Source organism: Peromyscus eremicus, chromosome 15, assembly GCF_949786415.1.
Source record: "Peromyscus eremicus chromosome 15, PerEre_H2_v1, whole genome shotgun sequence".
Lineage (NCBI taxonomy): Eukaryota > Metazoa > Chordata > Mammalia > Rodentia > Cricetidae > Peromyscus > Peromyscus eremicus.
This window is the reverse complement of record NC_081431.1, coordinates 57,544,727-57,570,604: the sequence shown is the minus strand read 5'-3', so window position 1 is coordinate 57,570,604 and position 25,878 is coordinate 57,544,727. Positions and strand designations below refer to the sequence as shown.

Genomic DNA, 25,878 nt, shown 5'->3' with positions numbered 1-25,878 from the left:
TGCTCAGTATGAAAGGCAGAACTCTCTAACTTTAAAAGGAAATGTTAAGTCTCAGGAACCTTTTATTGTCTGAATAACTGTACACAAAACACCAGGCAGAGAAGTCCTGAAGGAAATGATGGTCGAGTTTCACTGTTATTTGCCCTTTGGTCCTTCATCTTCTAAGCATATATATGCTCTTTAAATGGTATTAAACATTTATTTGATCACAAATGCAATCCGAGTGTGAATAAATAAACTCAGTATCTTTCTCCCCTGAGTCTCTTTTAAATAGAAAAATGTGCTAAATGTCTCTTCATGGCCCACTGGGCCACCGCTGCCCACCTACGGCTTTAAAGACTGTAACTTCATCTTCTGAAGCCCACCCAGTTAGAGGATCCTGGGAAAGATGTCCTACTGATACTGTCGGTAGTCTCCGAAGGGTGAGGGTGGTAACTGGCTCGAAGGCAGCTGGGAGTGGTCTTCAGCAAACTGAGGGCCTGCAATGGAGACAGAAAAGGAGTTTAAAAGAACGGCATCCCATTAAAAAGCATGCCTCTGTAGAAAAGAAATGAATCAGCTTCAGAGTTACTGCTACACTGCAACTGTGGTTGGAATTTCTTTATAAGGATCTTGTGAGTTCCCACCAGAGGTCTGGAGACCTTTCAGATTTATCACAGGACAGACTGGCTTCCCAGGTGTTCCAGAATGGATAGCCAGGAAATTCAGATGGATTCATAACAGAAAAATTAGTGTTTTGTTTTGTTTGAGACGTGGTCTCCCTCAGATTAGGCTGGCCATGAACTTGCTATATAGAAATGAGCTGGATCTCCTGATCCTCCTGCCTCCACTCCCAAGTGCTAGGATTACAGGTGTGCCTATCACCCTAGTTTATGCGTTGCTGAAGAGTGAACCCAGGGCTTTGTGTATGCTACTCAAACACTCTACCAACTGAGCTATGTCTTCAGCCCCAGAGGCAGCAGTGTTTAAAGCACCTGCTATAGTAAGTTTCCCTGGATCAAGACAGGCAGAAAACAACAACAAAACTCTGCTGTTTCTTAGTACAGTTAGAAAAATTTACGAGTATGTGTGCACATGTATGTGTGCACCAGTGTGCAGAAGCCTACAGAAGTCAGAAAGACTGGAGTTCCAGACAGTTGTGAGCTGCCATGTGTGTACTGAGAACTGAACCTTGGTCTTCTGCAAAAGCAGTAAAGGGCTCTTAATCACTGAGCCTTCAGCTCCTCTGGATACATTTCTAAAAAAGCTTAAAAATGTTAAATGTATCTGCACATGTATCAATGCACGTGCATGCGAGTACCATGGAGGCCAGAAGAGGGTGCTGGATTCCCTGGAGCTGGAATTAGAGAACGTTGTGAGCTCCCCAATGTGAAGGCTAGGAACTGAACCTGGGTCCTCTGAAAGAGCAGCCAGTACTCTTAAGCACGGAACCGTCTCTCCAGCCCCTCTTGACACCTATTTTAGTACCCATTGAAAATTATGTTGCCAAAACTTAAATGACCTTAGGTATGTTTTTGTTCTTTGGCAGTAATAGGGGTAAATCCAGGGCCTCTGCAAAGCTATGAAAGCCCTAAGTTTACCACTAAATTACAACCCCTTAGTTATGTTTAAAATAACTCACTAATCCAACTTAAATAACAACTGTGTGAGGACCATCCTGAAAACCAAATAAAGAAGTTTAAAAAAAGACAAAGAACAAAACCAATAAAACAAGATCTGAAATGGGAAGCTGCCCCATAGCTTGTTATACAATAAAATTTACAGTTTTATTTCCAAAAGAGAGCCCAGGAACAACAATAACAACAAAAAACATTTTTTTGAGACTCCCACATAGCCCTGGCTAGCTTCAAAATTTGCTGTGTAGCTGTCTTGGCTGGTTTTACGTCCACTTGACACAGCCAGAGTCATCTGAAAGGAAGTGTTCTGGTTGAACATCAGGACCAAAAGACACTTGGGGGAGGCAAGGGTTTATGTGGCTTACACTTCCACATCACTGTCATCATCTAAAGATCATCTTCTCAACAGGTCCCTCGGCTTTGCTTATGGTGTTCCATCACATCAATGTAACCTTAACTAAGACAGTAGCCAAAGAAAGATGACCTTGAACTTTAAATTATTTACTTATTTATTATTATGAGTGTTTTGCCTGTATGTATGTCTGTGTATTATATGTATGCCTCACACCCTCCAAGGCTAGAAGAGGGCACTGGATTCCCTGGAACAGGAGTTACAGACAGTTGTGCACTGCCATGTGGTGCTAGGAATCGAACTCTGATCCTCTGGAAGAGCAGTCAATGCTCTTAAGAGCTAAACCATGTCTCCAGTGCCCCTTGTTCAATTCTTAAAAGCACCCCCCCACACACACATCTCTTAAAGTCTCACGTAGCCCTAGTTGGTTTTGAATTTGTTATGTAGCAGAGGCTAGCCTTGAGTCTTTATCCCTCTACCTCCACCTCCTAAGTGTGAGATTACTGGCTTGTGTCATTCCTGGCCAAAAGTCCATCTCTCGTCTAAAAATAACATGCACCATGTTTAGGGGAAGTCTCTATAAATGGTGAGATTTGATTATTAGAAAGGCGACTCTCAGTGGAATAAAACTAAGTTTTTGTTACATATAGTTCTGAATGTCTAAAACTATGAAACTCTGTTTTATACTAAATCAAAAACTGAACAGCAAAATTAGAACGTGACCAGTGTAAGAGTGCAAACTCAGAACAAAGTACTATAAAACAGGATGTAACATGAGTAGGGCATCTAGATCAATCCACTAACATCTACTGAGCAGTGTGCTCAGAAATCGTGCCAAGATCATAGCTCTCCCTTGGTGCCTCAGGGAAATCAAATCAAGAACGGTCTGTTTCGAACTCTATGCTGAGTTTTATCCAAGCTCCAAATAATTTTCAACATGTCTTATCCCTCCTATTCTCTTCCTCAAATGCCAGGTCAAGTTTTTTTTTGTTTTGTTTTGTGTGTGTGTGTGTGTGTGTGTGTGTGTGTGTGTGTGTGTGTGTGTGTGTGTATGCATGTGTGACATTGCATACATGTAGAAACTACAGGGAAACCCCACCTGTGGCTTCTCAGAAGCCCTCTACTTCGTTTTATTTTAAGACTTGTTTTATTATTACTATTTTTTTTTTTTTTTTTTTTTGAGATGGGTCCTATTGTGTGGTCTTGTCTGTGTGGAACTCACTAGATAGAGCAGGCTGGCCTGGAACTCAAATTATCTGTCTAGCTTCCAAGTGCTGATATTAAAGGCGTGTGCCATCATGCCCAGCTTTAAGATTTATTTGTGTGTGTGTGTGTGTGTGTGTGTGTGTGTGTGTAGGTGCCCTCAGAGTCCAGAAGAGGCTGTTGGAGCCCCTGGAGCTGGAGTTACAGGTAGTTGTGAGATGCCTGGTGTGAATGCCGGAAACTGAGTCAGGTCATATAAGAACAGGAGGAACTCCTAACAACTGGGTTGATCTCTTCAGCCCCTATCTTGTTTTTTGAGACAGGGTCTCCCAATGTCCTGGAACTTTTAACCTACCATGAGATCCAGAGTGCTGGGATTATAAGCATGTGTTACCATGCCTGACTTTTTTTTTTTTTTAACATGTATTACGGGGATTAAGCTCATGTGAAGGTGAGTTAATAGCTAATATCCAAGGGATGTTTCCATTTATACACTGAACGCTTAGATAAGAAACTCTGAAAGCTAATGAGCAGATAGCCACCCACACCATCAAATGATTAGCAAGTCCATAAGTTAACTCTCACCTTTCCAGTAACTCTAATGTGATCCCCACCCTAACTCCAGTCACTCTCTGTCAGTCTATTTTATACTCTTTTCTTTTACTTTGGCTTTTCAGGACAAGGCTTCTCCTGAGTGCTGGGATTTAAGGCCTTCGCCACCATGCCCAGCCTATTTTATACTCTTGAAAGCAGTACTATTTGGGTAGGATAATCTCATGACTCTGCTGTCGGTCTTAGCTCCCTAGAATGTAAGTCCCTGAGGTCAGGAACCGTCTTCCTCACCCCTCTACTGTCAGGAACTGTAACAGTCCTGCTACATATACAAAGCAAGAAGTGGTCAACTACCATCATATTACATATCTGAGTATCTTTCAATGACCAGAAACTTCTCAAAGTAAGTAAATGAACACTGATAAATCTTGATGTCTGCAAAGAAAGATGAACACCAAATTAGGTCACCAAACAATCAAGTAGCCAAAACATCTTGTCACCTATTGATTATAAACATGATGATTATAGGCCTATTACTTTAAAATTTAGTTTTTGTTTATGTGCATTGTCTGTTTGTATGTGTCCCACACACGTGTAGTGCCTGTGGAGGCCAGAAGAGGTCATCAGATCTGCTTGGAACTAGAGAGGCATTACAGGTAGTTGTGAATGAAGGAGTGGGCATAGAACACAGAACCTGGATCCTCTGCAAATGCAGCAGGAGCTGGTAACTGCTGAGCCAGCCCTCTAGCCACACCTATTATTTTTTAAACTAGCATTTGAGCTTATCGTAGGTTCAAATAATATGCATAACATGTTAATACCTAAAGTAAGAATCACAAACCAATTCTTTCACCAGGCGGTGGTGACGCACGCCTTTAATCCCAGCACTCTGGGAGGCAGAGCCAGGCGGTTCTCTGTGAGTTTGAGGCCAGCCTGGTCTACAGAGCGAGATTCAGGACAGGCACCAAAACTACACAGAGAAACTGTGTATGGAAAAAACAAACAAACAAAAACACATTTTTTTTCTTAATATCAGGAAACCATTCCCACGTGTATGAACTTAGAGCATTAAGGAGAAAAAGGACTTACCATTAGGAAACTGTGCAGAGGCGAACCTTGTCAACAAGATACCAGCTCCTTCAATCAAAGCCAGGAGAATGCCTCCCATCGCAGCTGACCCAACCATGGCTACCGGCCCATCTGAAGACATTCATAACAAAGATGACTTTAAAGGAAAGGGCTATCCATATAAGTGTCATGTTTCTCTCATTCTCAAACTCTTCCACTGTCCAAGACCCACAGTCAGCAAACAATGGCTGAGAGGTCAACTCCAGCCCACAGCCTGCTTTTTTAAACAAAGCTGTGGTGGTTTGAACGAGATGGCCCCCTTAGGCTCATGTGTTTAAATACTCGGTCCCCAGGTAGTGGAACCCCTTGGAAAGGATTAGGTGGTGTGGTCTTGTTGGAGGTGTGTCACTGAGGGTGGGCTTGTCCCCAGGTAGTGGAACCCCTTGGAAAGGACTAGGTGGTGTGGTCTTGTTGGAGGTGTCTTACTGAGGGTGAGCTTTGAGATTTCAGAAGACTTGTGCCATCCTCTGCCTCCTGCTTGTGGATGGAGATGTAAGCTCTTGGATGCTGCTCCAGCCACCTGCCACCTGCTACCCCTGCTCCACCATCAAATATTCTAACCCTCTGAAACTGGGAACCCTAAATAAACTTTCTTCTTTGTATTGCCTTGGTTATGGTGTCTTATTACCGCAATAGAAAAGTAATCAATATAAAAGCTATATTAGGCTGGGCGGTGGTGGCGCAGGCCTTTAATCCCAGCCCTCGGGAGGCAGAGCCAGGCAGATCTCTGTGAGTTTGAGGCCAGCCTGGTCTAACAGAGCGAGATCCAGGACAGGCACCAAAGCTACACAGAGAAACCCTGTGCACTGGTGGGGTGGTTCACACCTTTGATTCCATCCCTCAGAAGTAGAGGCAGGCTAGCCTACTAAGTTCCAGACAAGCCAAGATTAAACAGTAAGACCCTGTCTCAAAACCAACAACAAACAAACAAACAAAAACAAAACAAAAAGCCAACCAAAACAACAACAAAAACCAAATCAAACAAAACAAAACAACAACAACAAAAAACAACCAACAAACCAGATCACATAGTCCATAAGTATAAAATATTTATCTCTGGCATAGCCAAATGGCTCATTAGGTAAAGGTGCTTGCTGCCGAGCCTAATGACCTGAGTTCAACACTGGGACCCACAAGACAGAAGAAGAACCAGTCCACAAGCTGTCCTCTCACTTCCACATGCAGCACGCGCAAACACACACACACACTCTCTCTCTTACACACACACACACACACACACACACGAAATTAAATTAATATAATAGAGGAAACAACTTTACTATTAATGCCCGACTTTTACAAGAAAAAGTTTAAAACTTCTAGCCTAAGCCCAAAGGAATTCTGGTTTGCGCTGTCCTGAAGGTCCAGAGGACGATCTTTATGCCATCTGAACAGTTGGATGCGGCAGTACTGTTAAGTCAAGAGATCTTATGAAACTACAGCATAGAGACTTTAGCGTTCTACCAGTCACACAAGCAATAAATGGCCAGTGTTCTTAACCACTGTAATACACCAGCAAAAACTTATGCCCTCCAAGGGCCACACACCTGTAATTCCCAAACTTGAGGAGCACGGGCAAAAAGAGAAGGTATCCAAGGTCATTCTGAGCTATAGAGGAAGTTCAAGGCCATTCTGGATTACATGAGACCCTGTCACCAGACAAACAAGCAGTGGGCTGGTCAGATGGAATCAGTAGGTAGAGGCACTGAATTCAGTTCCTAGAAGCCAAGTGGTAGGAGAAGCAGCTCCTGTCATTGTCCTTTGTCCTCATCTGGCACATGTGCCCACCCACCCACAAATAAATAATGTACTACTAATAAATTTTAACAACCTCGTCCTTCACTGCTTTACCCTTACTTTCAGATCACCATAAATATTCATTCTGTACCACATCAGGCAAGTCTCAGTTTCATACATTACAGGTTTCATTAATTTTGGTTTGGTTTTTTGAGACAGGTTTCTCTGTGTAGTCCTGGCCATCCTGGAACTCACTCTGTAGACCCCGCCTGCCTCCGCCTCCCGAGTGCTGGGATTAAAGACAGGTCTTACTGACTGACTGAAGGCAGACGAGGTGGCTCTAAACCCTGACTCCCCGTAGTATGCCAGTGATGGTTTACTCAGTGGCCAGTGGAGGCCCGCCCACCATGTCCAATCCCAGTGTCGAGCGCTCACTCACTTCTCGCGGCCAGGATGGCTCCTGTCAAGGCACCGCTAGTGATGGAGTTCCAGGGATCTTCTTTGCCTCTTATCTGAACCATGCTGCAGTCGATCATGGAAAACAGCCCTCCCCAAACTGCAAAGCTGCCTGTTTCATAAAACAAAACAAAACAAACAAAAAAAGCAACTCGCTTAAATTTCTCTCTTGTCTTACTTTTATATTATTATTACTATCATAGTCAAGTAAGTGTGCTTTGAAGCCGGCCCTGGTTATCCAATGAGCACGTCTGGCAGAGAGAAGAGAAAGCATCTGCCTCTCAGAGCCGACACCCACGCTTAGTGTGCCTCTCTTTCTACTAACTTGTGCTTCCAGCTAATAGTGAAGAGTCTTGGGGCTGGAGACAGGACTGACTCAGTGGTGGACAGCGCGTGCCACTCCTGCACAAGACTTGGGCTCAGGCCCCATCACCCATGTCAGATAGCTCACAATCACCGGAACCCCAGCTCCAGGGATCTGATACCCTCTTCTGGCCTCCATGGGACCTACATACATGTGGCAGACACACAGAAACGCACAAATACAACATAAACAAAAATAAATCTTAAGAAAAATTGTAATAAGATCTCCAACTCTTCTGAAAGGGGATGGGGGCAAGGAGAGAAAAAACAAAATCCAGGGGCTGGATTAGGTCAGTGGTGGAGCTCTTGCCCAGCATGTACAGAGGCCTGGCTTCAATCCCCAGCACCATAAAACAAGCTAGAAGGAACAGATAAGCTGCATGAAGCTGCAAATGTCTAAAAACTTGTAAATCACTCTTTTAGAGTAGCACACCTTTGTTTACACAATACTCCAAACCAAATGCTCCTGTTTCCTTCTGCTCATAATTTAGTTTTTCATCTTTCCTTTCTTCACCAAGTGTCACGGAGCACCTGCTCTGACAATCACCAAAAGGAACACAGAGAAAGCACGCTATTCTGGACCACATTACAGCACATGCTGAAGAGGCAAATGAGCAAGCTAGCTGGAGCCAGGGAATGCCAAGGAGTTAAGACACAGGAGGCCTAATTGCGTTTTATTTACCCTCTAAATCAGTGGGTTCTCAACGGTGGTCGAGACCCCTTTGGTGGTTATGTATCAGATAGTTACATCACAATTCATAACAGCAGCAAAATTACAGTTCTGAAGTAGCGAGGAAAACAGTTTTATGGCTGGGGTCAGCACACCATGAGGAACTGTATTAAAGGGTCACAGTAACATTAGGAAGGTTGAGAACCACTGCTCTACAGTCTCAGTGTGGTGGGAAACAGGATGCTACAAGAACAACAAACTGGGCTTCAACAATGTCTGAACCACATCACTCCACGGGCTGTCTCCAGTTCTCACATGTTCAGGACCAGCTGAGCACAGAAGTCGTCCCTCATTTCTGGTCCAGCTGGAGAGATGGCTTAGGGGTTGAGAGCACTGGCTGCTTTTCCAGGACTCAGGGTCCATTTCCAGCACACACATGGCAGCTCACACCCATTTATATCTAGTTCTAGGAGATCTAGACCTGCTTCTGGCCTCTGTGGGCACCAGGCACACAGTTGGTGTATGTACACATGCCAGCAAACCACAACATTTGTTCCTGAGAAACAGGGCCAGTGAGATGGTCCAGGGGCTAAGAATATCAAGCATGATGACCTGGGTACCCACATGGTAGAAAGAGAACAGAGTCTTACAAGTTGCTCTCTGAACTACACACACACACACACACACCCCAAACAAGTAAAATGCCTGGTGCCAGAGGCCAGAAGCAGGCCTAGATTCCCTAGAGCTGGAAACAGAGATGGTGTACAGATACCATGTGGATGTGGGAATCGAACTCAAGTCCTCTGAAAGAGTAGCCAATGCTCTTAACCCCTAAGCCATCTCTCTAGCCCAAGTGTTGAGTATTTACCATGACTTATGAAAAATAGTCAGCTCTTGATCTGATGTTGTATCTTTGTATGTGAACATAATTTCCACACTTAAAAAAACTGTGAAATTTAAAAAAGGTCATCTCTTTTCTTCCAGCTGCTGAGTAACGAAGCTTTAAAAGTGCTGTGTTTTTATAATCTTCTGATATTTTGCACTGGTTTCTGCACAATTCTTTTTTTTTCGGAGCTGAGGACTGAATCCAGGGCCTTGCACTTGCTAGGCAAACTCTACCACTGAGCTAAATCCCCACCCCCTTCTGTACAATTCTTTTTTTTTTTTTTTTTTTTTTTTTTTTGGTTTTTCGAGACAGGGTTTCTCTGTGTAGCTTTGTGCCTTTTCCTGGAACTCACTTGGTAGCCCGGGCTGGCCTCGAACTCACAGAGATCTGCCTGGCTCTGCCTCCCGAGTGCTGGGATTAAAGGCGTGCGCCACCACCGCCTGGCCCCTTCTGTACAATTCTTAATGTCAACCTTGGAAACCCAGTTTAACTGGTCTCTCTGATCCTTTACATCACATTTCTCTTTAGCATTATGCTATCCTAGAAACTACCATTTCTGCCTCTCCAAGACTGGGCTTTGAACACAGTCCTTCTGGAAAGGGGGTTTTTGCTGGCTAGTTTTATGTCAACTTGACACAAGCTAGTTATCTGAAAGGAGGGAATCTCAATTGACAAAAAGGCCTCCAGAAGACTCAGATGTAATGTGTTTTCTTAATTAGTGATTGATGGGGGAGAGCCCAGCCCACTAAGAAAACAGGATGAAAAAGCTATGGGAAGCAAGCCAGTAAGCAGCACTCTTCCATGGCCTTGGCATCAGCTCCTGCCTCCAGATTCCTGCCCTGTTTGAGTTCCTGTCCTGACTTCCTTTGATGATGAATAGTGATATGGAAGTGTAAGCCAAATAAACTTGCTTTCTGGTCATGGTGTTTTGCTGCAGCAATAGAAATCCTAACAGCTGGGCGGTAGTGGTGCACACCTTGAGTCCCAGCATTCAGGGACCAGAGGCAGGTGGATCTCTGTGAGTTCGAGACCAGCCTGATCTACAGAGCCAGTTCCAGGACAGCCAGGGCTACACAGAGAAACCCTGTCTCAGAAAAAAAAAAAAAAAAAAGAAAGAAAAAAAGAAAAGAAAAGAAACCCTAACTAAGACAAGTTAAAACAAAACAAACATTGAATACCTGAATGACAGAAACAAGATTTTTAAAACAATAATCCAACTTAACTTTCCAAACAAAGCATCAATCAAAAAGAACTTACAGGATACTAGACAAGCAGAGTAAATGAAAATCACTAATATAAAAAGAAAAAAGATAAAGAATTTGCTGGCTGAACTCCTGTAATCTTAGCACACAGGACGCTGGGGCAGGAAGACTGTGAGTTTGAGTTCTGTATGGGGATGAATGAAGAGAGGTGAAGAGAGGGAAGGAGGACAGACAGGTACAGGCAGCCTCACGTTCAGGTAAGCAGGAAGTCTGTATAAACGGAAATATTCTCCTTACCTCCCAACTGTGGAGCCCTGGTTTTAATAGCTGTCAAACTCCCCCGGAGTCTGTGGTTTACTCCCTATAACAAAAACAAAAGGAAGTGGTTCTAAAATGTAACAGATTGGGGGCTGCAGAGATGGCTCAGTGGTTGGGAGCACTTGCTGCTCTTCCAGAGGACCCAGGTTTGATTCCCAGCATCTACATGGTTAATTCACAACAGTCTCTAACTCCAGTCCCAGAAGATCCCATGCCTTCTTCTGGCCTCTGTGGGCACCAGGCATGCACATGGTATGCAGACAGACATGCAGGTAAAACATCCACATACATAAAACAAATAGGGCCGGAGAGATGACTCAGTGGTTAAGAGCACTGACTGCTCTTCCAGAGGTCCTGAGTTCAATTCCCAGCACCCACATGGTGGCTCACAACTCTGTGTAACTCCAGTCCCAGGGGATCTGATCCACGGGCACCAGGCACCAAGCAGTGCATAAACATACATGCAGACAAAACACCCATATACACAAAAAGTAATAATAAGATAAAAATATATGTAATAGATTATAAGTGTAATATATTTCTAACCCACTGATGGGACCATCAATATCATCAACCAGCCCTGGCTTCCAGTGAAGATAAAATAAAACCAATCACCCACTTACCACTGGAGAATTTCGAAAACCTTTGAAGGCTTGAAAGATACCGCCACCTATGGTACCCATGGTAAAGGCACCACCACAGTCGTCCACAATTCGCCAGGGGCTAAAAACAGGGGGAAGAGGGAAAAAGATGACCTTATTTCTCATAAACCATACAAACCAGAAAACTTTCTTTGCTTAATAAATGAAGGGATACAACAGATTCCAGTGTGGGATCCACTACAGCCAATAAACTTTTAGATTGTAAAATAGGGGCAAAGATACTAAACACATCCATAGCTATCCTGTCTCAAGTCCGCGAAGGCAGAAGGATTGAACATCACATCTTTTTTTAAAGAATGGTAGTATGGTGTGGTCTATGCCTTGCTAAATTGTCTGGCCTCAAGCTGGTGCTTCATCCTCCCGAGTGTTGGTATTACAGGTCCGTAACATCACACTCAGGGTTTTATTCACTCACAGTAATTTGTCAGAAGTCTGTTCCAAGTTAGGCACTATAAGTTTATAGAAATTAGGGTACTCGGCTGAGCAGTGGTGGCGCACGCCTTTTATCCCAGCACTCAAGAGGCAGAGCCAGGAGGAACTTTGTGAGTTCGAGGCCAGCCTGGGCTACAGAGTGAGGTCCAGGAAAGGTGCAAAGCTACACAAAGAAACCCTGTCTTGAAAAAACAAAAACAAACAAACAAACAAACAAAAAAGAAATTAGGGTATGCTCCCATTGGCATTAAGGGTTTTTTTTGTTTTTTTTTCGAGACAGGGTTTCTCTGTGTAACAGCCCCGCTGTCCTGGATCTCACTTTGTAGACCAGGCTGGCTTCGAACTTACAGAGATCCACCTGCCTCTGCCTCCTGAGTGCTGGGATTAAAAGCGTTCGGCACCATGGTCCAGCATAAGTTTTTTTTTTTTTTTTTTTTTTTTTTTTTTTAAAGATTTATTTATTATATATACAGTGTTCTGCTTGCATGTATGCCTGCATGCCAGAAGAGGACACCAGATCTCATTATAGATGGTTGTGAGCCATCATGTGGTTGCTGGGAATTGAACTCTGGACCTCTGGAAGAGCAGCCTGTGCTCTTAACCTCTGAGCCATCTCTCCAGCCCCAGCATAAGTTTTAAAGCAGGAACCCAATGAAGATTCAGTAGCTGCAGACACATTTTTAAGTCTGAAGTCCTTTCAGGATAACTAAGTTCAAGACAGCATTTTAAACTTTAATTTGCATCCGATCCACTTAATACTAGAAAAATATCTTATAATTAGAAGTTAAATTTGTAAACCCAACATCCAAATGTGGCACCCTAACTTATACAACACTGAAATCTGAGTAATTTGATCAGGAGATCAGAACGACTACTCTAGGGACCTGGCTAATCAAAGTCTGTCTCGAACCCAGGACCTGACATATAACATCTGCAGCCTTACTAACTGTATTACTGTAAAGATTTATGTAAGTTTCTCTTTAGTGTATCATACAAAGCCTATTTACGCATGCATGCACACACACACACACACACACACACACACACACACACACACGGCACAGGGTAAATTCTGTTTCAGCCGACTCTCAGTGGAGTTATCACTCTTCCACCACCATCTCTTCCAAATAAAAAGCTGGTAGTTCACTGCTGGCACACATCATCCACCATGTTTCAAATCTAAACGAATTCTGTGAAACAAACACTGAGACTACTGTCTCTATAGTGTTCATATGCTATCTGGGCAGGCACAGAGAGGCTTACTCAGGCTTATAAACAATTTCACGACGAAATCTAAAGTTAGCAAAGTAACAGAAATTTCTCAATCTATCAGACAGTCTCAAAAGATAAGCAGAGAGCTGGGAGTGGTGGCACACACTAGTAATCCCAGCACTTGGAAGAGGCAGACAGATCAAGAGTCAGAGGCTAGCCTGGGCTACATGGCAAACCTTGTCTTAACCCCCAACCTATGGTCCCTCCCTACAAAAAGACAAGCATTACAGTGAGCAGCCCATGGACATCAGTATAAGAACGAGTATGCTTTTAAACTTACCATTATTGCCCACAAGAATCTGAATAATTTTCCTTTAGAGCTCATAATCTTTTAACTTGACAAAAAGATTATGACTATCTCCTCTGAATTTTACAAATGAACAAAGGCTCAGACAGAAATTAAGCAGCTTGCCCCAAAACGAATAAGGAACTATAGAGCCAACTAAAAGCACAATTTTGGTACTCCAAACTCTTCCACTGTATTTATACAGTATAAAGAATTCAGAGAGAACAAATGGTAAAAGGAAGTATTAAGATGATGATTAAACCCACATACTGTTTTAGATAGTGCTGGTAACCCTCTCTGAGTGTGGAGACAGAAGGCTGAAACATATCTTTGGGGATGGGAGCACAGAGACTGCCACCAAATAATAATTTAAAGTCCCAGGAAGGCACATAATCTGAGGTTACCGATTCTTTCTCATTATAAACAGAAACAAAACCAGATTAATCTAAATATCAAAGTTTAATTACTTGCTTGTGACCCCTGAGGCTTTACTCTGACAACTTGAGATTCAATAACTATTATTACGCCCATTTATAGCTATTTTGCTATGCCTGATTTACTCATGTTTGGTCCTTGAGCCAAGCACAGAGCCCTCGCTTAATAAACGCTTACTGAACGAATTTACTTCTGTTTATGGCTCTTCTGAGAACACATGCAGCTCATCTCTTCCTATTTCCCACATATGCACTTATGTCTCTTTTTCTCCAGGAATTGCACGCCGCAGGAAATGCCGCTGCAGCCTACAAGGAGCTCATCCAGACCCCTTGGACTTTGGGTGAAACCTATGATCTTTTGAAATGCTTCTTCGTGGGGGCCCTTTTTAACCATACAAATAAGGCCTCAAGCATGGCACTCAGAGATCTACACTCCCTTCGTTGACGGAGGACCCGAGCAAAGCGAGGCCTAGGGCCGTGTCCAAGGTCACCTCAGCGGGCAAAGGGGATCACTATTATCCCCGCACCAGATCGAGAGCACCTGCCACAGGGAGGAGCTTCCAAGGCTCCGCGAAGCCCAGCACTGGACCTCCGCGCTAGGCACAAGGTCACAGGGGTGCTGGCTCCCGGCACACAGCGCCGAAAAGCCACCCGGTCACTCTCGTCCGCACCACCCAGAGCTGCCCACTCTCGGTGCCGAGCCGCGCAGAGCTCTGCTTGCACCTCGGACCCCGACCACGGCGGGCGGAGCGGGGAAGGGACAGGAAGGGCGGCTGCGGCAGCTCACCACGGCTCTCTGGCGTACTCCTCCATCTTGGCTCCAGCCCGCGCGAGATTGCCGGGCACGCTGGACTTCCGGAAACTGATCCCCGTGGCGGAAGTGATCCCGAGAGAGGGCGGGTTACTGGGCGGGGATTGGGTCGTCGTTTCCTGCCGCAGCCAATAGCAATCGAAGCTCCGTGTAGTCAACGAGCGTGCAGTTCCTGCTGCCCCACCGAGTCATGGAAGGTTGCGAGGATTGGGGTACTGAGCGAGGGTTCAGGTTGCCTAAGCTTCTTAAATGCTTTACTTTCCATCTATCTATCTATCTATCTATCTATCTATCTATCTATCTATCTATCTATCTATCTATCTATCTATCTATCTATCTATCTATCATCTGTCTATTCTCTCTGTCTCTCTCTCTGTCTCTGTCTGTCTGTCTCTCTCTCGTCTATCTGTCTATCTCTCTGACTGTTTATCTATTTAATTTTGAGACAGTGTTTCTCTGTATAGCCCTGGATGTTCAGGAACCAACTCTGTAGACTAGGCTAGCCTTGATTTCACAGAGAGCCGCTTGCCTCTGCCTCCTGAGTGTGATTAAAGGAGTGCGCTACCACTGCCCAGCGGCTTTTGTTGTTGTTGTTGTTGTTGTTTTTTAAAGTACTTTTGCTGTTAACTATTATTGATAGTGCTACTTAATTTGCCGTGGAACGGTGAATTTTTAACAAATCTATGTAGCTCTTGTAGGACAGAGTGCTTTTATAGTCATAGTGCCTGGAATGTAATAGATAAGTGTTTTGTTTTTTTTTTAAATAAAAATTCCTTTTATTACATTTACTTATATATTTGTGTATGGGAGCTAGTGGAAGCATGGAGGTCTGAGGACAAACTACAGAAATCGGTTCTCATTTTCCACCCTGTGGGTCCTAAGGAGCAAACTGAAGTTGTCAGACTTGACAGCAAGCGTCGCTTTAACCACTGAGCCATCGCGACAGCCCGAAATAAGTGGTCATGTAATTGAGCTACGTGGACCGTTTCAGGGGCCATACCAATTTGAGACCATTGATTTTGGGGGTCATTGATATAAGATCCTCTTCTGGGCCTCCCTCACAAAGGATACCAGAAATCATGAGATGTATTTAGCCCAGAGAAAAGAGACTAGAAACAAGACTAGATGGTAGAAGTTTTGCCTCGCATGCACAAAACCCTACGTCAGGTCCCCAGCATCACATAAACTGGTATGCTGGCAAATAGTGAAGAGAGCTGGTCAGTGTTCCATCCTCAGCCATTTTTATTTTATTTTATTTTTGAGACAGAGTTTCTCTGTGTAGCCTAGACCAGGCTGGCCTGGAACTCATAGAGATCCACCTGCCTCTGCCTCCTGAGTGCTGGGAGTAAAAAGGCGTGTGCCACCACCGCCTGGCCCACATCAGGCATTTTATCACTGACTGTAACTTCAGTTACAAGAGGTCCAATGACTTCTGGCATCCTTAGGCACCCTCATGCTCATGATACATGTAAACTCATGCAGGCACAAACATACACATAAGCAAAAAAATAAATGAAATTTTAGAAAATCAAACAAACCAAACTAGGGTCAGCAAGACGGTTCAGACAGTAAAGGCACTGGCTGCCAAGTCTGACAACCTGAGTTTGATCCCCAGAACCCACCTGGTGGGAGGAGAGGACTGAGTTCAAGTTCTGACCTCCACACATGTGTGACCACCTGTACACATAACTCATACATACAAACAAAATGAATAAATGTTTTTAAACTAATAACGATGATGATGGTGAAGAAGAAAGGGGGCTGGAGTTACATCTCAGTGGTAAAGCCCTTCCTATCATACACAAAGCCCTGAATCCAGTTCTCAGTACCACATGAACAAAAAAGGAAATATAATTAACTCCATAACTGTCAGGTAGATCCTCATTTTTTTCCCCTAAAGGAAAAAGGTACATACTGTAGCACGCACACTTTCCATTTCCAAAGGCTCGGAGAGGTTAAACAAGCTACACACGGTTACACGTCTCAGATTTGAGCCCAGTGTCACTTGACTCCAGAACCTGCAGCTTTATCTGCCATACTATACTGGCACTCTGTATTCATGAGAAGGTGACTTGCTTGGGGTCATCCACTCTCTTCAAGGGCCACTTAAGGGCCGGCGTGGTAGTGTACATCTTTTATATCAGCACTAAAGAGGCAGAGGCAGGTGGATTTCTGAGTTTTTGCTTTTTTTAATGATTTATTTATTTATTTTTATTTCATGTGCATTGAAGTTTTGCCTGGGTGGGGGTGTTAGACCCCTTGAAAGTGGAGTTACAGACAGCTGTGAGCTGCCATGTGGGTGCTGGGAATTGAACCTGGGTCCTCTGGAAGAGCAGCTGGTGCTGTTAACCACTGAGCCATCTCTACACCACCACCTCTCCCTCTCCCCCTCCCCCTCCCTCTCTCCCTCTCCCCCTCCCCCTCCCCCTTCTCCTCCCCCCTCCCCCTCCCTCTCCCTCTCTCTCTCTCTCTCTCTCTCTCTCTCTGTCCTGGAACTCACTCTGTAGACCAGGCTAGCCTTAAACTCATTTGGATCTCTGAGTTCAAACCTAGCCTGGCTAGCAAGTTTCAGGAAGGCCAGAGGTATCTAGTGAGACCTGTCTCCATAAATTTTTAAAAAAGACATTAAAGTATTGGTTCTAGATACTAAATGTCCCTTGCTCATCCTACTACTTTTCGACTAGTCTTTGAAGCTACACCCCCCACCCCCACCCACAGCCACAGCAATGCTCACCTTCTTCTGAGGACTCAGCCAAGCCAGAATGCACTCATCCCTGAATGAATTTGTTTTAGCTGGAAGGAGCTTCTGAGCTTGGACAATAATTGTGTCTTATACTCGTCCTTGGCTCCAGAGACTGAAGGAGGCTATATATTCTGGGTTCCAGCATACTCTGGCCACAGCTGTAGCATCTCTCAAGAAAAGATGCTCAATCCAGTATTGGGAGCCTGGGTTTCCAGGGATCCAAAGATTTCAGTTTGAGCCATACTAAAAGAGCCACAGTTTGGAACTGTGGAGCCTAAGGCAGAGAAGTTACAGGAACTTTTGTGTAGACCCACCATTAGTTAGGAGGCCATAAGTCCTCCCACTTGAGTCTGGAAGCTGTAGATTTAGGGTGAATATATGTATTTTAGTGTATTCCTAGAGCAAAGTCAGAACTCAGAAGAGATGGTCACCAAACAATGTGCCAAGGCTGGCCCTGGAGCTGAAGGGGATTTTTGCATCAGGCCTGGCCTCTTCTTCAGAGAACAGCAGACATTTTTGTCACAGAGTCCCAGGAAGCTACAAAGGGGGATCTTTCAAGTAATAGAGGGGCAGGTTGAGGATGCCTAAGGGGGAGTCTGGGGTCCCAGAAAATATTCTTTTTTGTTGTTTGTTTTGGTTTTTGGTTTTTCGAGACAGGGTTTCTCTGTGTAGCCCTGGCTGTCTTGGAACTCACTATGTAGACTAGGCTGGCCTCGAACTGAGAGATCTGCCTGCCTCTGCCTCGTGAGTGTTGGGATTAAAGGTGTGCCACTATACCCAGCTTCAGAAGATACTGTTTTAGGCAACAGTGAGTGTGAAGACTGACAAGCATGACTTGAGGGGATGTCAGGGAGAGCAGGAGACTTAGTGGGAGGGCTGGGCATGGTGGCACACATCTTTAATCCCAGCACTTGGGAGGCAGGTAGATCTCTAGGAGGTCCAGGCTAGCAGGGTCCATATAGCAAGTTCCAGGCCAGCCAAGGATGTATAGTGAGACCTGGTCGCAAATGGGGGGGGGGGGAGGAGGGAGGGAGGAAGAGAGGAGGAGCTTGGGAGGAGCAAGGAATAGCATGTTTACCAACATGTTTAGCCCATCTGAGTCTTTGTGTACCCTGGAATATACCCAGTGACTCCTTCCCACACACTTAATGTGTCTTCTGTTGACTCCAAACAATTCCCTTTGCCTCTTTTTATTTTTCCTATAGTAGAATTTTTGTTTTGTTTTTTCAAGACAGGATTTCTTTGTGTACCAGTCCTTGGCTATCCTGGAACTTGCTTTGTAGACCAGGCTGTCCTCGAACTCACAGAGACTCACCTGCCTCTGCCTCCTGAGTGCTGAGATTAGATTAAAGGCATGCGGCATCACCACCCAGCTACACTAGAATTTTAAAAACATATTAAATGATACATTTTCAAGAGAAGGATAATATTATAATTATCTTTGTATCTCTCTTTACACAATACCTGACAAAGTACTATATATATGTATATGGTGGAACCTAGATAAATTATTGAATGAATGAGAATCAGGCAAGAGGGAATATGTGTGTTTACTGAAGGTCGTTATTGCTGAAGGAAAGAGAACTAAGGAGAAAAGTGGTAGGCTAGAGAGAGAAGAACCCAGAACAAGGGTGAGTATAAGTAACATAGGCCTGGTGTGGTTTTCTTGAAGTTCCAACTTCTCAAGAGGCTAAGGCAGAAGGATCACAAAGTCTAGGCCTGCCTGGGCCCTGGAGTGAGTCAAGGCCAATCTGGGAAACTTGGTGAGTTCAATTTTAAAATAAAAAGTCAAAAGAGGGCTTGAGCGATGGCTCAGTGGTAAAGAGCTTGTGCGGCTCTTACAAAGGACCTGAGTTCTGTTCCCAGCACTGATGTTGGGTGGCTCACAACTGCCTATAACTTCAGATCCAGTGGATCCAACACCTCTGACCACTATGGGCACTGCATTCGTGTGTACATACACATGCACAGATGTATACACATAGTTAAAAATAAATCATTTAGAAAGAAAACCGTTTTAAAAAGGTAGTTGGTTAGGGTGGCACTCTTTAATCCCAGCATCTCAGAGGCAGAGAGGCAGGAGGATCTCTGTGAGTTCAAGGCCAAACTGGTTTACATAGTTACTAGCAAGTAAAGCTACATAATGAGACCCTCTTATAAAAAGAAAAAATAATAAATAGTGTGCATCAAATGTAATAGTGCATGACTATAATCCTAGCACTCAGAAAGTGGAGCCAGGTGGATCTCTGATTTTTTTTTTCTTTAACAGTGATATAGAGTTAAATCACACACCATGGGTCATAGTTTGTACTCTATATCACTGTTAAGATTTATTTATTTATTATGTATACAGCATGTATGACTGCAGGCCAGAAGAGGGCATCTGATCTGATTACAGATGGTTGTGAGCCACCATGTGGTTGCTGGGAATTGAACTCAGGACCTCTGGAAGAGCAGTCAGTGCTCTTAACTTCTGAGCCATCTCTCCAGCCCCTGGATCTCTGATTTTTGAGGCCAGCCTGGTCTACACAGTGAGTTCCAAGCCTGCCAAGGCTACATAGTGAGACCTTGTCTTACAAATGGCCTGGGAGTATGTCTCAGTGATAGAAAATTTACCTAGTAGATGCAAAGTCCCGGTCCAGGCCAGGTTCTGGTCCCACCATTACAAAAGAAAGAGTGCAAATTATGGAGCTGGAAAGATGCTTCAGAGGTTCAAAGCACTGGCTGCTCTTTGGTGGACCCTGGGTCAGTTCCTAGAACCCATACGGTGGTACACAACTCTGTAACTCCAGTTCCGGGGCACCAGGCACAAGTGTGGTGCACATACATAATACAGGCAAAACACTCATATGCATAAAATAAAAATAAATCTTTTTGACAAAGAAGGCAATGCCGGGTGGTGGTGGGGGCGGTGGCGGCGGCGGCAGCAGCGGCGGCGCACGCCTTTAAATCCCAGCACTTGGGAGGCAGAGGCAGGCGGATCTCTGTGAGTTCGAGGCCAGCCTGGTCTACAGAGTGAGATCCAGGAAAGGCGCAAAGCTACACAGAGAAACCCTGTCTCGAAAAACCAAAAAAAAAAAAGCAAATACAAATAGCCATAATCACTGCTAATGAATATTGTGCTTACCATGTTTCAGGTTACTGTTTTCTCGTATCTTACAATTTCATGTTCACCTTACTTTGCCTTGTAATAGAAATTTTAATTTTTAATTTTTAATTTTAAAACTCCATTAAATGATACAACATCCTAAATTTTCAAAATTGCATTTATTTATTCTGGTGGAGGCAGACTCTACTTTCCCCACCCTGCTGGGGGAAGACCCTCTGAAACTGAGTCAAAACAAACCTCTTCTCCCACAGCTGTTCCTGTCAGGTATTTTTGTCACCTCGATGGGAGAGTAACTAATACAGGCAGGTGCTGCAACTGTGTCTCTCAAGGAGATGGACATTTCCTCAGAGTCATGTGGTCAGGAGGTGACAATTACAGGACCAAATGCAGGTCTGTCGGCCTAAAGAGCATCATTCTTGTTTAACTGTATTGTTCAGTACCTCTTCCCCACTCCCACCCTACTTTTCAAGGCAGGGTTTCCCTGGCTATCCTAGAACTTACTGTATAGACCAGGCTGGCCTTGAACTCAGAGATCTGCCTGCCTCTGCCTCCTGCATGCTGGGACTAAAGGCGTGCACCACCACGCCCTGCTTCTACACTTACATTTTGAGGCATTTTGCAGACTCTTAATTATGTAATGGTTTATTTGACGTCATTTGTTGAATAACAGTCATGTGATTCAGCTTGTATATCAACTGACAAAATACTCGGCATAAAGACTGCAAGGGAAGAAGTATTGATCTTGGCTCACAGTTTCAGTCCACAGTCTTGGCTTCTTGGCTTTGGAGCTTGTGGTGAGGCAGAGCATGTGACAATGAGAGCATGTGACAATGAGAGCATGTGGCAGTGAGAGCATGTGACAATGAGAGCATGTGGCAGTGAGAGCATGTGGCGGTGAGAGCATGGTGGAGGTGAGAGCATGTGGCAGTGAGAGCGTGTGGCAGTGAGAGCATGTGGTAGGAGCTGCTCACTTCATGCCAACCAGGAAGCAGAGAGAAGGCAAGGAACCTGGAACCGACTGGGCAGAACTTTTAAAAGCTTCACCTTGGTGATTCATTTCCTCCAGCTAGGTCTCACTTCCTAAAGTTTCTGGAACATTCCAAATAGAGCTAGGAACCAAGCATGAAATCCGTGTGGCTGTGAGGGACAGTTCATACTCAGACCACGGCAGTCATTGCCACTGACTGTGGGCTCCACAGTGCCAGGTTCCCACTGGCTGGTACCTTCAGTTACATCACCTGCCCTCACAGCAGAGCCTGACAAGTACTATTAACTGATGCCCACGTGACTGAAGGACAACAGCCAGGGTTCTCGCATCCCCTCTTCCGCTCTCCCTCTGTGGTTCGTCTGCCTCACTTCTACCAGTCCCAGCAGCCAGCACCAGCCCCTCTCTCAGCCTGAAGCTAACGCTGAACTAGCAGGCATTAAATGCCAAGTTCTAGATGATCCTTGGACTCAGCAAACGCTGATCAAGTGACTGCCTCTCTCTGGCTTAGGATGGAGAGATGCCAGGAAAGATCGAAGCATCTACTCTGATGGGTTACACCAGGGCTTCTCGAAGGGATTCTGTGGCAGGGAGGAGGGGGGCAGGGGATTGAATGTCTCTGAGGCTTGCACAGGGCAGCGTGATGGATGAGCAGTGGAAAGCCCTTCTGTGAAACAAGCCAGACCTGTTGCAACAGTATCTCCCAGTGGCCCAGAATTGCGTTTCCCTTAAGACATGCTAACTTATGTTCTGGATTTACATGTGGGTGGTGCCTGCCGGCTCCTCCTCAGTGTGCCCAGAGGTTGCCTACAGATGCCCCTGAAGAAGAAGGCACCGAGGCAGGCTAGAGCCCTCTTCCCAAGAGCCTCCGGGCCCCGGAAACTGATAGCACTCTAAAAGTCTCCTTGTTCCTGCAGATCCCACCTCTTCCTCCAACAGCCTTCACATTTTCAGTTTGGAGCAGGCTTGGTGACACTCGCCTTTAATCCCAGCACTTGGGAGGCAGAGGCAGGCAGATCTCTGTGAGTTTGAGGCCAGCCTGGTCAACAGAGGGAGTTCCAGGTCGGCCAGGGCTACACAGAGAAACCCTGTCTCGAAAAACCAAAAACAAAACCAAAAACCAAAAACCACCACCAAAACATTTTCAGTTTGTGTGTACAGTGAGGATATCACCCCCCAACACACACACACTCTCTCCCCCACCCTCCACCATGTCTCCCATTCTCTTGTTCTCTTGAGAAGTGGGGAAATGGTGTCAGAGCAACTGATGCTCAGCTTTCAGGTCCTTGGCAAAAAAATAAAAAAATAAAAAAAAATGGTATAGCTGGGTTGGTTATGAGAACTGCCCCTCATCTTGAATTAGTGTCTTTTCTGGGATCGTAAACGCCTGGGAGTTCCCCCCCAAACATTACCAAATACAGTAGAAAGGTAGCTGTGGCCACCCAGCGATAGAAAAGTAACAGCGATTCTCGAACGGGGCTTGCTTCAGGCTGGTCAGTTAATGAACCCTCATGGCCCGGTCCCTGCTTTCCTGGCTTCCAGTGGCTTGGTCTGCTTCTGCCAGCCTTTGCATTTTTCGATCTTTTTCTCATTGCGTGGCCCCCTTGTCTTTAAAAGGCTAAACTGCTCTGTACTAAATTTGGTCACACAGCGCTCCAAGATTCCCTGGAATGTCCTCAAGTTTCAAACAGCTCTGACAGTGAGGCAGGCCCGCCCCCTGGCTTGGGGATTGGCTTCTCCTCTCTGGCTGGGCAGCTGTCAGGTCTTATTGGTTGCTGGTTAGACCAAGCAGGGTCCACTAGCCTTGGGCTGCAGGGAGACTGCGTGTCCCCTGAGCACCTGTGGCACATCGGGGGGGCCCCACGAGCTGCAATCCTCACCTAGCCGGGGTTTCACACCCAAGCCCACTCAGCTCGACCCAGACCAGCGCCCCCTCTCCCTTTCCTGCATACCACCAGCACACCCACAGACTTGGAAAGAGTCGTTGCCCACTTTGCCAAGATGTCCAAGTCCAAGGTAGCCAAGTATCGGCGGCAGGTGAGTGAAGACCCTGACATCGATAGCCTGCTGTCCACCCTCTCCCCTGAGGAGATGGAAGAGCTGGAGAAGGAGCTGGATGTGGTGGACCCAGATGGGAGCATTCCTGTGGGGCTGCGGCAGAGGAACCAGACAGACAGACAGCCCTCGGGCACATTCAACCGGGAAGCCATGCTCAACTTCTGTGAAAAGGAGACCAAGAAACTCATCCAGAGGGAGATGTCTATAGATGTGAGTGATACACCCTGGAGGAAAATAGGGTGGGGAGGGAGGGCTGGGGCCCCCCACTCCGTGACTAGAACCCTTCTTTTCTTAGAAGATTAAGTCTTACTGGCAGGGGACTAGAATATGCTTCAGAATAGGTTATTATGCATTATTATGTCAGCGTTAACCTCTGCCCTCAATTTGCTTCATAAGCAGAGGTTGGATTTGTTGGAGACACAACATCTCCAAAATCAAATAGTGTCCTTGAGGAGTGCATTGCTGAGCTGATGCCGTCCTGGTCTCTCGGCTTGTTTCTTCCATCACCTCCATCCTGTGCTAGTGAGGAGGGAGAAAGAATAGAGTGATGTTTGGAGCCTCCAGCCACTCAAGAAGAGAAAGCCGAGCTGCTCAAATGTCCTGGAGGACACAGCCCAACCCTGGGAGCAGGGATGGGAAAGTAGGGAGACGCGGTGAAGAGCTGGAACATCGTCCCCTGGGCCCATGTTCAAGACTCTACCGGAAAGTGAGGAGTGTGTGGGAAGCCAGGGGACTCAGGAATTCTTGCCCTCTGGGGAAGGTGGTTATTTCTTTTACAGCTTTGATAATAATGAATAAATATCAAAACAGATATGGGGGAAATAATCAGCTCTCCTTTGAGAGGCTGGTGATCCAGGACAGGAAACAGAGAAAAGAAACTCAGTCAAAGTCTTGACACTTTTGGGCCCTCCCAACCCCCTCCCTTTCTCTGGACCCTAAGACTCACTCTGGAGTTGGGCTCTGTTCTTCTCTTCCATCCCCTGGGCGCTGAGCCCAATGACTGCCTTGTCTACAGTGGCTTCTGGAAGATGAGCACAAACAAACCCAGGGCCTCTCACATGCCATGTACGTGTGCTGCTACCTTTGCACTACCCACCAACCCCTAAAACTAAAGCCCTTATTTAATTATAAAGCAAGAGGTTTAGGTCAAAGAACAGCTGAGGAACTCTTGTACTCCTGGGACTTTGATTCTCCAACATTTCTGCTCTTAGTAAATACTGTGCTCCACCTCTCTCGTCTGTCCCCCAGTTCCCTGGCCCCGTCTATGGATGTACTTATTTCTTCAGATGAAGCCAAGTCAAGGAATAGAGGGTGAGACAGTATGCATCCTCGGAGGAGATGCTGCCCTTAGGACCACTTTTTCGTATGAAGATAATCTGTTACAATCCACTGCTCCTCAAGCCGGTAAAGGGCATGTGTTAGCATAATGGCCCGCTGGAGTTTGAAATGGACACTGAGTAGTGGTCAGGAGTCTCTGCAAACTGGGGGGATGTGAATGAGCCCTAACATGTAGCCTCTTTAGCATTATCAACAGATTGAGTGTGAAGTCAAGGCCCAACATTTAAGTACCAGAAAAACTGTGTGTGAGTACCAGCAGCTCTTACTGTCCTGTCTGTATAACTCCCAAGACACTCCAGGTCACCTAGATCTTGAGAACAGTACCCACTCCAGGGGCTGTGGAGGTGACTAAGAGGGGGGTCACCTCTGCTTGGCACAGAACCTGGCAGCATAAGCACTCAATAAACAGCAGCAGGGGAATCACTGATTCATTTTAGTAAAGGAACTCAGAAATTGGTGAAATTAGTTGAAAGCAAATCTCTACCCTTGTCCGGCCCTGCCCACCCTTCGGTCTAGGGACTTGTCTCTTTAATTAGCGGCCAGAGCGAGCAAGTACAGCATGGGTGCTCAAGTGTAGCTGGAGAGTGTGCGCACCGCTCCAGGCTGGGGAAGTAGCTCCAGCTCTCGCTGTCTGAGCCTCCTCTCTTCCCGAAGACCTGCAGGTAACAAGCCAGTCGATTGGATAGTGAGCCAACCAATGAACTGGACCCGCGGAAGCAAGATGGCCTATAGAGACCCTTCTACATGCCCATCTCCCCAACCATCTTCTTTTTTTCTTTTTTTAGTTTTAGTTTGTGCTTTTTTGAGACAGGATTTCTCTGTGTAGCCCTGGCTGTCTTTGAACTCACTCTGTAGACTAGGCTGGCCTTGAACTCAGAGATCTGCCTGCCTCTGCCTCCCCAGTGCTGGGATTAAAGGCGTGCACTAGCACCGCCCAGCTTCAACCTTCTCTTTCAAAACTTTACCAGTCTTAGGAGATGGTATTTTTATCCCCAGCATAAGAAAAAGTCTCAATGAGGTTAAATACCTGTCCCAAAGCAACACTGCTAATAAGTCAGGCAGCTGCCTTTGAAGTTTGTATTTCCATCCTTTTTCCTGTTACATTAGGGTATCAGAGTATGAAGGGGAGAGAATGTGAACCCTTCTTTATTTTTTTGTCTTTTTTTTTTTTTTCAGAGCTGAGGACCGAACCCAGGGCCTTGCCCTTGCTAGGCAAGCGCTCTACCACTGAGCTAAATCCCCGACCCCAACCCTCCCTACTTTAT

The 25,878-nt window shown here is 45.5% G+C and overlaps 2 protein-coding genes across 2 annotated transcripts in view; one reads left to right on the top strand and one right to left on the bottom strand.

The window, feature by feature from the left end:
- Positions 1–364: 364 nt before the first annotated feature.
- On the bottom strand, positions 365–14,444 carry Timm17a (translocase of inner mitochondrial membrane 17A). Its single transcript, XM_059280873.1, has 6 exons — positions 14,357–14,444; positions 11,107–11,206; positions 10,463–10,526; positions 7,028–7,156; positions 4,813–4,923; positions 365–479 (listed from the first exon to the last, which is right to left on the bottom strand). The coding sequence occupies exons 1-6, from the start codon at positions 14,380–14,382 to the stop codon at positions 394–396; spliced, it is 516 nt and encodes a 171-aa protein (XP_059136856.1). The 5' UTR covers positions 14,383–14,444; the 3' UTR covers positions 365–393.
- Positions 14,445–22,966: 8,522 nt separating this feature from the next.
- Lmod1 (leiomodin 1) overlaps positions 22,967–25,878 on the top strand; it is a 42,846-nt gene continuing 39,934 nt past the window's right edge. The window contains exon 1 of the mRNA XM_059280911.1: positions 22,967–23,485. Within this exon, the coding sequence (XP_059136894.1) occupies positions 23,219–23,485 (267 nt within the window). The 5' untranslated portion in view covers positions 22,967–23,218. The remainder of the gene's footprint in view (positions 23,486–25,878) is intronic.

What these genes read in the sequence shown, in the direction of transcription:
- Timm17a (XM_059280873.1), bottom strand. Translation starts at nt 14,382, where the DNA reads ATGGAGGAGTACGCCAGAGAGCCGTG. An exon ending in CAGGGCTCCACAGTTGGGAG is followed by an intron (nt 7,157 to 10,462) that starts GTAAGGAGAATA and finishes TTTATGAAACAG; the next exon opens with GCAGCTTTGCAGTTTGGGGA. An exon ending in CTCTGCACAGTTTCCTAATG is followed by an intron (nt 480 to 4,812) that starts GTAAGTCCTTTT and finishes TCTCCATTGCAG; the next exon opens with GCCCTCAGTTTGCTGAAGAC.